Here is a 16,767-nt window from a genome sequence, read left to right on the forward strand (position 1 = left end):
TCACTGACCTAGTTGTATTCTTATCTAGCAGCTGGAAAGTCGGGGCCATAGACAGAGCTGGTCATATGGTAAAATATGGCAATATTCAGTAGAACAATGACATGAGATGGACCAATGGTACATACTTCACGTAATAATCCTGTGTAATTTTGGTATAAAATACATTAGTAAGGTACGGCGCTGCCCCGCCCTTCATGCCCTTTCAGCTACATAAACGATAATCATCCTTCAGCCCTACATGGCAACTGCCGGCTGACGTCTTCCAAATTATCCGCGCTTACTACTTTCCCTAACCTTGGCATTTGTGGCGTTTTTTTCCCGCAACACAACCGTTTGACCAGCTGAAAGAAAGGAATTTTTTCTACACATTCGGGCATATTGAAGGTGTACGGTGTACTTCATTGTATGGTAAAATCTCCACTGCTTACATTGATAGCAGGTATATTCAAAAAGGCCATAGTCATACATCAATGGATATCTAAATTTTGGCAGACCAGCTGCCCAGATGATCTACAAGGACCTCACATGTGTCGCTTTTTGTATATCATTATCTTTTTTATTGTCTTGATTCAATTCGTCTTCTCTCGTCATTCCTCTCATATTTCTTCGAAATGAGCACATCATGCATTTTCACATGTTTAATATCGTGTTCGTCTTACCAAGTATAAGCTACATCAATACCCCGAACTTTAATTTTTAACTTTTTGTATCTCAAGCGGATTCTAGATTCTTTTAGCGTGCTGCAAACAATATCGGTTTTAGCATTTTATTATAATGTCAGAGATTCATAATCATTCCAACGGTCCCTTGAATGTGAATGAGCAATCAATCGGTACTATCACGACAATCCAAGCCGGTGATGAATAAGCCGATACATTTATGTACAAGGGTCCGGCATCACCGTAGATGTACGCCACCTTCTCGTGTTCGTGTGATATAACCCGGCTCATGATTTCGCCAATGAATTCAATATGCACTCATACTAGCTTAGCCACAAGCCACATAAGCCCTATACACACTCTATCTGCTGTGGCAAAAAAAAAAGGCCCCCCTTAGAGCTTATGGGCGTTCAATGGAAGTTCTCCGCTTGTGGGATGATTGGAACCGGAATGGATATGTCACACCGATAGTTAGGCAACTTGAAGAGGGAAAAATCATCAATTGACAATGCGCAGATTTTTCAACGCAATTGATCGAGAGCTTGCTGCGTCTGGTCCTGTAAAGTCCCTTTGACTTTTCACTTCGTGATTCGTAAAGTCTTTCACCGCAATGACGCCTACCATATATGATACAGAAATTTGTTACAAAGTGCTTTCAATGTAAGAGCAAACTTTAAAGCACAAGTAATCTTAGACCTAGAGAATGTTCCGAAAGAAATTACCCACATGTGCAATACAAACATCTGGACGAGGCCTCCAAGATCCGTGAGATCATCTGCCGGTGGTCGCCTTGTAGGGCTTGACGATATCTGTAATGCCGAGAAAATCTTAGATAACATGTAACAATCGGAATGCACCGCCCTTCTCGTGAATTATATAACTCATTCAAAGAAACCCATAAAACTGTCCACTATTATCTCCATTTAATCTTGTATCATATTAGAGGAACCAGGTGGAATTTCCTTAAACAGCTTTCTTGTCAAAAATCTAGGCTAAAGCCTACCAGTCGGGAACATGGAGGTCCTTGGCTTGCTACTGCTCCTTCTGACTCAATCAACATCCGCCCTTCGCTACGACCAACAATTTTCTCAGTGGAATCTCAACGAGAACAAAACTGCAAACGATGTTCTTGACTATTGTGGCAAATGGCCAGAACATACCTATCAACCTTCTCCTTCCAATTGGCGATTTCCCTTCTATACGCTTTTTCTTGATCGATTCGTCGATGGAGACCCCGAAAACAACGATATCAATGGCACCATGTTCGAAACTGACACATTTTCGAATCAGTATCGCTTTGGAGGTGACTTGGACGGGTTGACAGAGACACTTGACTACATACAAGGCACTGGTATCAAAGTGAGTTGGAGTTTTCAATCAAAATGGAAACATAAGGCTGACAGTCCGTGCTTTTTTTAGGGAATTTACATCGCCGGTACTCCCTTTGCCAACTTTCCTTGGAAGTCAGATAGCTATTCGGTATGATAAACTATCCCCGATAGTTTGATTGCATTCTAACCTGAGATAGCCACTGGATTATAGCTTATTGGACAGACACTACGGCACCATTCAGCAATGGAGATCTACCATCGACGAGATCCATAGGCGAGGAATGTATGTGATGGCTGATAGTACATACGGCACGTAAGTCATCACCTGGGCATGATATCACCACCGAAGACCAAGACTGATGATGGATGTCGTGATCAGTATGGCAGACTTGCTCGGATTTCAGGGATACCTGAACAGTACCGCGCCTTTGAACCCACTCGAATACAAACAAGTTTGGAAGGGGAATGAGAGGTACTTCGACTTCACGCCGAGTGATCAGTATAGCAAGGAATGCAACTATCCCACTTTCTACACAGAAGAGGGATGGCCCGTTCTGAACGGCTCCGATGCATTCTTCGATGACCTCAAAGGTTGCTACAACAGCGAATTTGATCAGGTTGGTTTTGTTCAATTTCAAATCTTTCAATGTTTCCCCCATCGACAAGGACACTGGCTGACTCAAAAACAGTATGGCGCCATAGATTCGATCGATCTCGCACCCGATTGGAAAAAATCCCTCGCCAAAGCCGGTTTGGTTCAGGATCGACTTCGTGAATGGGTCCCATCCGTACGGGAAAAAATCGAGCACTTCACCTGCATGTTGATAACATCACTGGACATCGATGCGCTTCGGATTGACAAAGCGGGGCAGATAAGTGTTGACGCTCTTGCGAGTTCCTCTCGAGCGATTCGTGAATGTGCCTCTCGCCTGGGCAAGGACAATTTTCTATTGAGTGGCGAGTTTACAGCCAGCAATTCATATGCGTCGATTTATCTCGGTCGCGGGCGTGAGCCAGATATGAGACCACAGAATCAGACCCAAGCTATTTCTCTCACCAACGCCTCGAGCGATCAATACTTTATTCGAGAGCCTGATGGGCATGCAATGGATGGTGCTGTATTTCACTACAGCATCTACCGAGCTCTTAGCAGATTTTTGGGCTTGGATGGTAATTATACGGCACCGGGAGACATAAGCGTTAATTTTGTGGACGCCTGGAACGACATCCTCCTATCCAATGACCTTATCAACAAGAATACTGGCAAGTTTGACCCGCGACACATGATGGGCACGACCAATCAGGATACATTCCGTTGGCCATCTATCAGGCAAGGAACATCCAAGTTGTTGTTGGGGCAATTTATAACATCCCTTCATCTACCTGGAATTCCCGTACTGCTATGGGGTGAGGAGCAAAACCTCTATCTCATCGACAGTACCAGCCCTCTTGGCCTGTTTGGCCGACAACCGATGACTTCTTCACCCTCTTGGCAGGCTCAAGGATGTTATGGACTGGGTTCAAGTGACTATAATGAGCTTCCAATTGAATCTGCATTGGCCGGATGTTACGACAATGAAGTTGGTCTCGATCACCGGGATCCCACCCATCCTGTGCGCAATATCATCAAATCGTTCTACTATCTTCGTGAGAACTTTCCTTCATTGAAGGATGGCTTTTATTTAGAGAGCTTGTCCAAAATTACCAACAATGTGACCTTACCAGGGTCCAACGGGACAGTCACAGAGCTTGGACTCTGGGGCGCTGTTCGCGATCTATATCCGGGCGTGAATGATCTCAATCCTACAAATCAGACCGCAATTTGGCTGGTTTATCACAACGAAAACAGCTCCGTGAAATACGATTTTGACTGCAGCTCCGCCTTTGACGGTTTTCTGGCACCATTCAGTGCCGGAGTTACAGTCAGGAATTTGCTGGCGCCTTACGACGAGATTGTATTACAATCTAGTCAGGTCAAATTGGGGATTCACGGATCAACAGATTACAATGGGTGTTTAGGTCCAAGTACCTTCCAGGCCTTCGACTTCCGCGCCTATGTCCCATCATCAGAATGGATTGCCCCTCCCGTGGTTATGACAAAGTTTCTTCCCGGATATGACGCTCGAATTGAATCGAACGGTACTATCGACGAAGGAGAGAGCGTTGATATAGAGCTCCGATTCTCCGAAAAACTGGATTGCAACACCATCATCAACAGTATAACCATAGCATCCACATCTCAGAGTGAAATCATCCCCAAAATCGATCCTGGGAGTGTGTCTTGCGCGATGATTCAAGCTGAGCAGATCGAGTACCCAGGTCAGATTTCCTCCACATGGTCTTGGAAGGCTACATTGGATAATGTGACTCATGGGATTCATACTTTGGCTGTCAAGAATGCATCTACTGCAACAAAGTCCAGATACACAAACTCCGTTGATCATTTGATGTTTCGCATTGGATCTACAGACAACCCAGTGGTATTTCCAATGCTCGCGACCTATACAGAGACTGGTCTTGCCGAGCTGACAGATGCGGATGGCTTTCTCGTCGAGCATACAGCCGCCGGTGCAGATAAATGGCGATACTCTACCAATTGGGCTAGCTCTTGGAGCCCCTGGGAAGTCTATGATGGAACTCCAAGCCAGATCAAAAATCTGCCATGGTCGGGTACTAAGCAACAGGAATGGGAAGGAGGCCATGTCATTTTGCAGTACTGGAGCAAGATGGCCGGAAGCAGCCAACATGTTCAGCACATGGATTTGGGAGGCGAAAGCAAGTCTCCAAGGCGATTCCCCCACCTCTTTGCCTTTGGAGATTTCAATAAATTTGGCCAAGATATTGGACTGAGGAGCTCCTTCTCTCTCGATGATGTAACAAAAACTTGGAAATTCCACCTTTCTGCAGAATGGCCATCCAAATTCCAGGTGAACGTTTGGGGAATCAATCCAGACAAGAAGCTCGATGGAACTTTCCTGCTCGGGGATACTTTGAACAGCAGTCACTTAAATCGCCTCCAGCCGGACTCGCTTTCTGTCAGTGACAACGTCGTTGACTTCCTCGAATTTCCACCTGCACCATACATGGCCTATCAAATGGAGCTGAGCGACGGAAACATGGGATTTGAGCTTGTTCCAGTTGGACAAAGGTTGCACCAGCAAATACTGTATCTCGTGCTGTGGGTTGTACCAGTTTTGACTGGTGTGTTCAGCATCTGGATATACATGGGCGCCTTCTACCACATCACTTTCAACCGCACGGGCGTCAGTAAGAGTCTTCAATTTAGCTTTTTGCCAGCTTTTCTCCGCCCAGCTCAAGCTTTCAACAAAATCGACGAAAGTGACAACGAAGAGAATCAAGAGATCACAATGATGGAAGTGGGAAGAGTCAATGCTCTCGGGGTTCTCCCTTTAGCCGCAACATCAATTCCGAAACCTAAGCGAACGGTCTTGTTGGCCACTTTGGAGTATGATATTGAAGATTGGAGCATCAAAATCAAGATTGGTGGACTCGGAGTTATGGCGCAATTGATGGGGAAGAACCTTCCGCACCATGACATCGTATGGGTGGTACTGTGTGTTGGTGGAGTTGACTATCCAACGGATACACCGGCCGAACCTATGTCCATTGCCATCGCTGGCACTGTTTACGAAGTTCAAGTCCAATACCACAAGCTACGCAACATCACTTATGTGCTTCTTGATGCTCCTATCTTCCGCCAACAGACCAAATCAGAGCCATATCCACCACGAATGGATGATCTCCGAAGTGCAATTTACTACAGTGCGTGGAATAACTGCATTGCCGAAACGTCCAAGCGCTTTCCGATCGACATCTACCATATCAACGACTATCACGGCGCTATAGCACCACTGTATCTTCTTCCACGTACTATTCCTTGTTGTTTGTCCCTCCACAATGCCGAATTCCAGGGACTCTGGCCTTTGCGTGATCAAAAAGAGCTGGATGAAATTAGTGAGGTGTTCAACCTCAAAGTCCAGGTCATCCGGAAGTATGTGCAATTTGGCGAAGTCTTCAACCTCCTTCATGCGGGTGCGAGCTATCTCCGAGTTCATCAGCGCGGCTTTGGTGCAGTTGGTGTGTCTAACAAATATGGTGATCGCTCTTACGCACGATATCCGATCTTCTGGGGCCTCAAGGAGATCGGCAAACTCCCAAACCCTGATCCCTCTGATACCGAGCCCTGGGATCCTGAAGCGGAATCTCGTCAGGTTATCCAGGTTGATCCGGCTTATGAAAAGGGTCGAGGAAATGACCGTTGCCAAGCACAAAAATGGGCAGGGTTGAAAGTAGACCCAAATGCCGAACTGTTCGTCTTTGTTGGTCGGTGGTCAGTTCAAAAGGGTGTCGACCTTATTGCGGATGTCTTCCCGGCAATCTTGGAAAAACATTCCAATGTGCAGCTGATCTGTGTTGGGCCAGTTATTGATATGTATGGTAAATTTGCTGCTCTGAAACTGCAGGAAATGATGACCATCTACCCCGGTCGGGTCTTCTCCAAGCCCGAGTTCACCGCTTTGCCGCCTTTTATCTTCACAGGCGCTGAATTTGCTCTCATACCGTCGCGCGATGAGCCCTTTGGCCTCGTGGCAGTTGAGTTCGGGAGAAAGGGCGCTCTTGGAGTCGGGGCTTTGGTTGGTGGACTTGGCCAGATGCCGGGCTGGTGGTTCCCTGTCGAGTCCATGACAGTGAAGCATCTCCAAAAGCAGTTCAAAGCTTCAATCGAGAGCGCGATCAGTTCTAAGCAGGCCGACCGCGCAATGATGAGGGCAAACTCTGCCAAACAACGCTTCCCAGTGGCTCGATGGGTAGAGGACCTCGACTACCTGCAAATGCGATCAATCCGTATGCATGAAGATCAGAATGACCCCTCCCGGAAGCCTCGTGGCCCCTCGCACTCGCGCGATTTCAGTCAGACATCACTAGTCATGATGCAAACTCCAAATCTGAATATCGATGAAATGAATCCCATCCCTAGGTCTTCTGGCTCAGAGTTCCCTGCTGTTGTCCCAACCCGGACTCTTTCTTTGGGTGTCCGGTCTGGTCCTGGTCACCAGCCAAGAACAACTGTTTTGCATGAAGGTACCGCGCTCACACCTAGGTTAGAGGAGATTGCAGACCCAGATGAGCAAGCCCTGTCGACGGAAGAGGCAGAAGCCATTCTCAATCTCAACCGTGACTCTTCTGAGGATTTGGGGCAGGATCGACGAGGTCGCTCTATTTCTGGCATTTCATCAAGCTCTACAGGTCTGTCCGGTCTAGGAATAAGCCGGGCCTACTCTCCAGCGCAAAGGGGCCGACTCAGGTCAACTTCGGTCTTAAGCCTGGACCAGATCAGAAGCACGCGCCAGAACTTCTCGTTGGAGAACGCAGATCCTACGTTCAAAGACGAAACTGGAAAGTACTCACGCTATTACCAGGGTCTGTTGCAGCGGTTGACTGGCAAAAACTCCGAAAGTGACTTGTGCATTGAAGATTTCATCGTGCAAAGTGAAAAAGAATGGTCGGATAATATGCGCGAAGTCAGACTGGGTCGCGGATCACGCAGCCCGTCGCCTATGCCCTCGCCCATGCCCTCACCATCGCTTGGAGCTGAAAGATTACACTCTTCCAGTAGCAACGCGGATGATGACCTCGAAGGCAATGAATCCGGCTGGGAAGACGCTTCAGCAGCACAAGAGATGCTGCTACCTGCAAGTTTCCAACGGCCGCCTGCAATTCAACGTTGGCTATCAACCCGCATCATGGATTGGCCAATCTATTCAATTCTCTTGGCCCTGGGTCAGGTAATGGCTGCCAATTCGTCTCAGATAACACTACTCACCTCAGGATCGGGCAGCGGTCCCACCGCTCTCTACGTTCTAGGAAGTATTTACGTCGTCACAAGCTGCGGTTGGTGGTTTGCATTCAGGCGCATCCCATCTGTCTACATTCTCTCTCTTCCCTTTATCCTCTATGGCCTGGCATTTTTAATCATTGGTGTTGGCAGTTTCAGCCCCAATGTTTCCGGTCAAACTTGGGCATACAATATTGCCGCCGCATGTTATATCATTAGCTCTTCCAGTGGATATCTATTCTTTTCGCTGAACTTTGGGGATGACGGCAAGTACCTACCTGACTACCTTCAACATGGCTGAATCCCGTACTAACTTCTCGGCAGGGGGTTCAAAAATTGAATCCTGGGTTTATCGCGCATGTCTTATCCAGGGTACACAAAATGTATATGTCGCCGCACTCTTCTTCTGGGGCTCTGAACTCTCATCGCAAGGCCGCCGCGGAGCTTTCGCATCGCCGAGTGTTGCGGCGGGTGTAACGATTCCTATAGCCGTTCTGCTGTTCACCATAGCAGCAGCGCTGTATACCGGTCTGCCAAAATACTACCGCCAAACCCCGGGCAAGATCCCGGCCTTCTACAAGAGTATTTTCCGACGAAAGATTATCATCTGGTTCTCAATATCAGTTGTGCTTCAAAACTACTTCCTCAGCATGCCCTACCAACGCAACTGGGCGTACCTCTGGGGCTCCAAATACGCGCCTGGCTGGATGGTGTTGTTACTTGCGTTGGCATTTTTCATCGGCATCTGGTATGCGCTTCTAGCACTGCTGGCTTGGAGGTCCAAGACCCACTCGTGGATACTGCCAATTTTCGCGATCGGACTTGGGGCGCCCAGATGGGCACAGATGCTCTGGGGTACGTCTGGTATTGGGTTATGGGTGCCATGGATTGCGGGTGGTCCACAGGGCAGTGCCCTAGGCGGCCGGATACTCTGGCTATGGCTGGGTGTTTTGGATTCCGTTCAAGGGGTTGGATTCGGCATGATGCTGTTGCAGACACTTACACGGATTCATATTGCTGCGGCACTGTGTGGCGCTCAGTTGATTGGCACGCTGACGACTTTGGTTGCTAGTGCCAGTGCACCAGATCGGAATGGTCCAGGTGATGTTTTCCCTGACTTTTCGGCGGGTATAATGGCGGGGATTTCGAAGCCTTGGTTTTGGATTGCGTTGGGCTCCCAGTTGGCAATTCCTATTGGATTTTTCATGTTCTTCCGCAAGGAGCAATTGACGAAGCCTTGACCATGTGCAGGTGGGGAGTGATATTTCCTTGATTTGAGAAGTCGTTCGGTTCGTTTTGTTTTTTTTTTTAAGAATTTTATTATGCGGCGGCCGATAGAGGCCACATAACAAACATTTCAAGGATCACATGACTCACATCCCAATTGATTTCCATTTCTACATAACTTCACCGCCCCGTTTCCCGCCCGTATTGAATTCGATGTTTATCAAACACATACAGGAATATCTTAAGGGATTTAATTTAAATACAGGTAATTTTTAGAATGGATATGAGAATCGATTATATGGATCGGATCTCTGCCTCTCTTTCTTGCCAGTTGTTGTGATAATTTACTTTCTGCCAGTCGGAAAGTTGAAGTTGGGATGTGCATCATGTGACCTTTGGGTGGCCTCTATCGGCCGCCATAATGTAGAGCGGTTGATCAATCAGTTTTTTATGTCAGCATAAATTGTGATATCTATTTTGACAATTTTGTTCACTTCAATGTTGACCACACGTGTAGACAGAGTTATCGTCAGCGAGGTCTATAAATAGTCGGGTTTAGAGATCACGTAGCGATAGTGAAATTGGTACGATCTCGTGGTCAATAATCTAACATTTGAAAATTGGATATTGCATACTACATAACCGCCAAAACTGATTCAAATGAAAATAAGTATTCTTTGCAGGTGTGCCTGCGATTGGTTGGATGATGAAAAGGCTGACTAATTTTTTCCCTATCAACTTCAGCAACCCCTGCTATTACTCCGCCAATAAGTACTCTTTACACCGCATCTTCCCCTCGTTGCAATCAATCTAAGAATTTTGTTCGCATCGCTCAGGTAAATCTCTTATTTTCCGGCTCACTTCTTCCCAGTATTTCTCTACCCTCCCAACATGGGTTCCGAAACTCCGCAAGAATACTCAAACGACGAGGAGATACTTTCTTTCTTTCGCAAGACCTCTGCGACTCGTTCATCATGTGATGCTCGTGCCCGGGAGCTCGTAGGGGGAACTGTTATCCCTGTTGCAGTTCAGGGATTTTGCAGCTATTCTGTTTACGCAGGCCCCGACCACGAATTCGTGGTTCAGTTTCGATTAAAATCGCTAGACCTGGACACTAGAATGACCACTCTGGCCAGTCAAATACATGGGCCCTTGATTACACCCGCTACTTCCCATGGCCAGATTGGAGAGGACGGAGTTGATGGAAAGGAGCCCTTATGTGTCTATGTGATGAACCGTGTCAAAGGCATCAGTCACCTTGATTTCATCCTGGCTCATAATGTCCCAGAAAACTCAGTTGAGTGGTGTACATGGCGGGAGAATTTGATCTCGGACATTGCGGAGTATGGTGGATATCCCTCTTCATTATATATAAATCAGGCTAACAATCCTAGATTTTTTGGTCAGACATGGAAGCATCCTCAAAAAATAAGCTCCTTAGATAGAGAAGCTATGTTTCAAACCTATGAGAAGGACCTATGCCAACTTCACGCCGCTCTGCCTAGTCGCTTTCATCCTATCATCCAACAATCAATCGATGCTCTACCGGCTATCTTTTCCCTTCCTATGGTTCTTCTTCACAAGGATTTCGGCAGTAGTAATGTTATGGTCGATGCCGACGATAATCATCTAGTCGGAGTCATCGACTGGGCTGAAGCTCAAATTGGACCTTACGGAACGAATTTGCACTCTCTCCAGCAATTCATGAGCAAATATCGCCTCCGGGTAGGCTGGATTCGGCACGCAAACTACGAGACGATGGACCGAATCTTTTGGGAAGTACTATCCACAAGTGCCGGGGGTCTCAATCATGAGACCATTCAAAATATCAAGGCATCCAGAGTTGTGGTCTTCTACGATCCCACGGATTCACGAGTCGTCTTAAGAATGCACCAGATCCGAAGCCCATCCGGGATGACGAAAGTGGAGCTTACAGAATGATCGGGCTAGATGGCTTGCTTATTGCGCCAGCTACGAAGTTTGTGGACTGAATTTGCCTTTAATATGATCGCGGAAGTGCAACGTAGCAAAGACCTTGGCGGCAAGGGGGCATTGCGAAACTTTCAAGCCCCTCAATAACTGGCATCTTTGATTCCTTAGTTATTGAGGCTGAATCACACGTGTGTAGGAGCTGGATTTCCCATAGGCTTTTCCGTAGGCCTTAACTTTTTTCTGATTCACGCAATTACTATATGGTCTTCATTTGTGAGTATGTAAGTACATACGACCATAGCGTGTGGAGAACAGGGCTTCCCGTCCGCTCAGCCGTACTTAAGCCACACGTACACATAGTCAACCTTTAATGAAGCCCTTTTCGCTTAGAGCGGCGACTATCCCTAAGTTAGGTGAGTGTGAAACCTGGCTACCCTTGATTACTGAAATATCGCGGTAATCTTTTAATGAAGGATTTATTGATCGAACAAGTATTTTATTATCGGAAGTTTTGATTTTTGTCATCAAAGATATTTTGGCCTTAAGGCTTGGTAGATCGGCGTAGGCTACGATCTCGACTCGGCGAATATTTGGGAAGGTGAGGGGGCTATTATCGGCCGGGACTTGGGAGGATGGTATTCTGGGGGAAAAGTCTGGGGCCGATTAATGGCCGGATCTAGAAACAGTGAGTCTGTCAGGATGAATCAAAAATTGGGGTGATAGTTGGTATAGTAGTACTGTGATTAGATATGATTTGTCTGTGAAAGCTTGGTAGTGGGGAAGTAAGGACCAGGAGTTTTGTGGCCTGACAGGCTAATAACTAAGCTAGGTTACCTAGTTAACTACTAGTTATTACTAAAGTAATATAGACACTGTTAACTAATAAGCTTGTTTATTTATTTGTTGCTTTGTTTGTGTTTATCTATATCACCTGGTAGGCTCTTAGTGTGAGGCTAGAGAACGCTGGGGTTTTATTAATCTGTAGAAAATACCAGACTATTACTATATCTAGACTCTGGAACCTCTAGGCTCTAGGGTCTAGAGGCTCTCTGCCAGGCACTAATGGTGAACCAATAGGCCTACTCTAATTAGTCTTTGGTGTATTTAAAAGGGCCCCCTAATTCCCCACTCTTAATTTTGGCTGTATCTTATTTCCAAAAAAAAAAAAAAAAAAGAACAAAATAATAGCAAGAGAGGATAACTAATAATGACTGAAGAAAATTACATAATGCTGTTATCGACTATAGTAATAGCAGGATCAGCCTTAGCTCTAGCCTTAGGTATAGATATAAATGCAGAGGAAATCATGTGCCTTGCTATTACCTGCTTCTGTAGTAAAATGGCTGCTGTAAACTAAAGCTTTCTCTAAGGCTGTGTTAATGAAATTGAAGTAAGTGGGCTAGTATCTGAAGAGGAGAAGTGCTGCTATCTCTGTGATTATAAATAGATGGATAATCTCCTATGGGACGACGAAGACCCTAAGATGTGTAGGAGGAGCAATCAGATCCGGATTCTAAAGTAGACTTTATTCAAAGACCTTGATATACCTGCTGTTCTTAATGGCCTGCCGTCCCTTGAACTGGTTAATGGCTTTTTCCTACCCCTACTGTATACAGAATAGTGGCGTTAGATGTATCTTGACACAGTTTAGTGTTATTGTTAGGGACAGGTGGACGAAATTGTTGCTGATGATGAGGAGGAGCTTGACGATGTATGCTATCTCTACTACTAAGACTATAGACTGATGATTATCCTGTGGTGTGATGAGTTAGTACTGTTTCTAAAGTATGTGTAGGGGGTGAAAGATATTGACCTCTGGTACTCAGGAATTGCGCTGTTTATACTAGCTTTCTTGATTGGGGTGGAGAATAAGGAACTGGATGGACTTAATGAAGAATAGAGATGCGAAAAGTTGGTAGATCCGGATCTGCTAAAGCGCGAGCAAGAGAGGTTGTGGGAGGAGTTAGAAGAGGAATCGACGAATGGATTCCTGTAGCTGTGTATTGATGATGACCTAGATGTTAGGGCTGGCTTTATTACTGGTGTTGGATATTATACTAAGTATAAATGTGCGTCGTGGTATAGTGTATATGTATACTGCTGGTAGTGGATGAATGATGATGAAGACTATATTAATCATAAGGATGGAGATGTTTAGGATGCTGCTAATATCCGGGACTGGGACTGGTGGGTTGTTGTTTTCTAGGCTGAGACTGATAATCCTAGCGTTCTGTATGGCTGTAAGGTATGCTTTGATTCTATTCTAGAATTTTTGGATTGGTATGCTGGCTGGCTGGACTATCTAGATGTAAGAGGGTTGCTCTCTCTGTGGTGCTATACTGTAGGCTGTGAGATGGACTGTAAGTTGGATTGTGAGGATTATGATTAGTGGCTAAATCTAGATTAGAATCTTATTAAGACTCTTTGCTGGAGAGCTCTTCTTTTTTTGGCTATTATGGCAACCCTATAAATTTTAGTTAAGATAGCCTACTCTTAAGTTATGATAAAAGAGGAGATGATTAATTGTCTTAGATATTAGATAAGGAAGAGATCTTCCTAATCAGAAAGTTAATACTAAGAGTCTGAAGTAGCTTATTATCTTGGAAGAGTGGTATTTTAGGCCTTAGAAATTCATCCTTAAATATCCTCTAGGAAGTAATGAAAGTATACTTCTGCCCTAGGGTTTGAGATAGATTCTATAGGAGTAAAGCGGTGAAACTGATTTTGATCTATCCTGTATACCCTCTGAGTTAACATATCTGTTTACAGATCCCCTATAGATTATAGTGATAATTAGAACTTACCTAAAGAGTACCTAAAAATTAAATAATTTAGGTTATATATATAGAGTAGTAGTTTATAGGAAGTAGGTATATATATTAAATGTAGTAATTAGGCAATAATAATAATAGTGGCGGGGTATATATACTAAGGTTTAATGTTATAATAATCCAGTAAAGTTTAGCTAAGCAGGTAAGCGGGGTCATCACCCGAAGGAGGATAGATAATCACCCGCTCATCCTGCTTCTCACCCTATCTATTACGCAACTCACCCTTCTCACCCCCGGTCTTGCAAGACGCTAAAGCGGCTTTCACCCATTTCTCACCCTGGCGGCACCTACCCGACTACTGGCCGCATTTAAGCCACACGCCGGTCAGTTAGTAGTATGGTGGGTGACCACATGCGAATCCTGACTGTTGTATGTTTTTGCTTTTGTTTGTCAAAATCTTGAGTAAATACAAATCCGATCACTAACTACCAGGTTATGACTGTTGTCAGCGGCACCAGATGTTGCTGCAGAATTGGGGAAATTTTGTTGTATGCAGCTTGGCCTGACATTGACCCAATGAAATGGACCAAGGACTCGAGACACAAGAAAACAAGGCAGAGAAGAAAGAAGAAAAAACAAAAAGAAAGGGGAAGTGAGCAAGCTTAAGTACCCAAAGTTGACCTGAAGATGCCTGAGACCCAAAGGCAAACATGAAAAAACAACAGGAACAAAGAAGCAGAGGGAACAAAGGAACAAACATTGAAGGGACAAACAACAGGTGAGTCGGGCGTACTGACGAATATGGGTGCCTCTGTCACTGATGTGACATTCGCCGTCTTAGATTCGTATTACCATCACTGTTGTATATTTTTGTTTTGATTTCCTCAGACCCAGGACCGATCTATTTCCGTGTTTTATATTAGGGTAAGTGAGGGTGATATGGGTGAGAAGTCTGGAGACTAGGGGTAAGATAGGTGAGATTCAAAACTCTTTTTTATGCAAAATTGGGGATTTCTTGGGGACCCAATAGGGAACCTATTGGGTTGGGGCTTGGGTCCAAAAGTAGGACCCAAATTGGGTCGTGCAGAAGCGTAAAAGAGGGTAGGGTAGTTGAAACTTGAAAGACGCGATTTTTGATGGGGTGTTCCGCTCAGCCGGGTGTTCCGTTCGGGGCGGGAATTACGTTAGAACAGAGCATATCCCATCTGGGTTCATACCTCGAAGACTTGATTCTTTTTGGTCAAAATGGGTAGCGATCGCGATTGTGAGTTCATGAAATATAGACATGTGCATGTAAATTTGAAAAGAAAGAAGGAGAAAAAGAAAAACAGGAGAATGAAAAAAAAAAAAGACCGCCCGCTTTATACTAGTATGTAACAGTATTCAAATTCTACATAGAATTATCTTCCGCCCACAATCATCCCTTCCAATAACCCTGCCAATTAGCTAGAGCCGTGACTACCTTTGTTCTCTGATGATTGGCATTCAGCTTCGACGTTGGAGCGCCATATATGCATCGCAGCAATGGCCTCCTCGATACGTGACAGGGATGATCCACTGAGCGAAACCTCGTGAAGAGTGTCTTCTTTCAACACATCAGATGACTTCTTGTCACCAAGCTCCATGAGTCTCGACAGCCAGAAATCCCATCGCTTAACGCTCTGTGGAGAAAGTTCCTTACATAAACCCCCAGGGGTGATAGATCTCAACTCCTCAGCACTTAGATCCTCATTGGAACTTAAATCCTTGAATAGGACACCACCAGCTTGGATCAGCCACTCTGTTGCGACCCACAGTTTGCACTCAAACACAGTTGAACACTCGAATGGGCTAATTGATTCTTGTTTAACACCCTCCAGGCCAGTGGATACCTCCAAATAAGCAAGGTAAATCCACCACGGACTGCCACGAGCCACGAGACGTGAAATAAAAGCGTTCTGTCGCTTCCAAGTCTCAATGTCTGCAGGCGCGGTGTCGTCGAAATCTGTGGGGTCTTCTTTGATGTGAGAATTATGCGTAGAGGACAAATCTGCGACTTTAAAGTTGCTTACCGGCCCATTTGTCATAGACATACATGCTGAATTGAGGTAAATCCTCCCATAGCATCAAGGTCTGTCAGCATAAAGTGTGTCAGCGTTGTGTCTAGTCGCTATAAAAAGGTGTGGCCAACTTACATCGCCGTCCACGATCACCCCGCCTGTGCGCCGGAGATCATCAACAGCTTCTACTAGAATCTCAACCCACGGATGATCAAGTGGTGTGACTCTTATCACGCCCATCAATGTTGTCCAGAAATCCCAAAGGAATTCCTCGGCATCATCTAGCGACTCAGATTTCGAAACGTGTTCCCGCAGGGATTCGGTCAGATCTGCCGATGCAGTAGCGGGGGAGGCCTGTATCGTCAAGCCCTCGTTCAAAATGCGAAGAACATCCGCTTCGCTCTTAGTCAATTCTGACTGCTTCAAAGCATAAAGATCGATATTTTCCGTCATGGTTTGGGCAGTAACTCGATTTAGAAAAGATATTGACTCTGTCGAGGTGGTGAGATTTCGAGAATTAGGACGAGTGCAGAGAGAAAGGACGGGAGTCGTGAAGTTGTGGGAGAATCGCGATGTTAATTTAGTCGACAGATGACCGGCCAAGTTCACCCGCCCGAGTTGAAACAACGGTCGAATGATTACGCGCCAGGGGATGGCTCCTGGTGTTATGCGCTGAATTTGAAAGATCAAGTTGGAACTCGGAGCAATTGAGGGGTATTCTACTATCAGTAATATTTCGGGAGGGCGCGTCTAGAACGAATGTAATAGTCAGTTCAAATGTTATTTAAATGTAGTCAGTTAACTAGTCAGTTATTTTAATTAACTTACAAATCAGGTTCGGATTGGTGCTAGTGGGATTTGACTGTTTGACTACGTTTGACCACCATCTCGAGAATAAGTACCAATCCTACCCTTATCTCCCACCCTCCCATGAAAGAAAAGGTTTGAATC

At 45.5% G+C, this 16,767-nt stretch overlaps 3 protein-coding genes across 3 annotated transcripts; 2 read left to right on the top strand and 1 right to left on the bottom strand.

The window, feature by feature from the left end:
• Positions 1 to 1,673: 1,673 nt before the first annotated feature.
• Positions 1,674 to 9,088, top strand: N7466_002858 (uncharacterized protein; the record flags this gene model as incomplete). Its single annotated transcript, XM_057162256.1, has 6 exons — positions 1,674 to 2,018; positions 2,079 to 2,138; positions 2,188 to 2,303; positions 2,370 to 2,607; positions 2,680 to 8,113; positions 8,172 to 9,088. 6 exons carry the CDS (start codon positions 1,674 to 1,676, stop codon positions 9,086 to 9,088), a joined length of 7,110 nt encoding a protein of 2,369 aa, XP_057025541.1.
• An 877-nt stretch (positions 9,089 to 9,965) lies between these two features.
• Positions 9,966 to 11,015, top strand: N7466_002859 (aminoglycoside phosphotransferase family protein; the record flags this gene model as incomplete). Its single annotated transcript, XM_057162257.1, has 1 exon — positions 9,966 to 11,015. The coding sequence occupies one exon, from the start codon at positions 9,966 to 9,968 to the stop codon at positions 11,013 to 11,015; it is 1,050 nt and encodes a 349-aa protein (XP_057025542.1).
• Positions 11,016 to 15,219: 4,204 nt separating this feature from the next.
• On the bottom strand, positions 15,220 to 16,269 carry N7466_002860 (DUF3632 domain-containing protein; the record flags this gene model as incomplete). Its single annotated transcript, XM_057162258.1, has 3 exons — positions 15,220 to 15,773; positions 15,829 to 15,889; positions 15,952 to 16,269. 3 exons carry the CDS (start codon positions 16,267 to 16,269, stop codon positions 15,220 to 15,222), a joined length of 933 nt encoding a protein of 310 aa, XP_057025543.1.
• Positions 16,270 to 16,767: the final 498 nt, after the last annotated feature.

This window comes from Penicillium verhagenii, assembly GCF_028828195.1.
Source record: "Penicillium verhagenii strain IBT 33310 chromosome Unknown utg000003l_segment0_segment0, whole genome shotgun sequence".
NCBI classification, from domain to species: domain Eukaryota; kingdom Fungi; phylum Ascomycota; class Eurotiomycetes; order Eurotiales; family Aspergillaceae; genus Penicillium; species Penicillium verhagenii.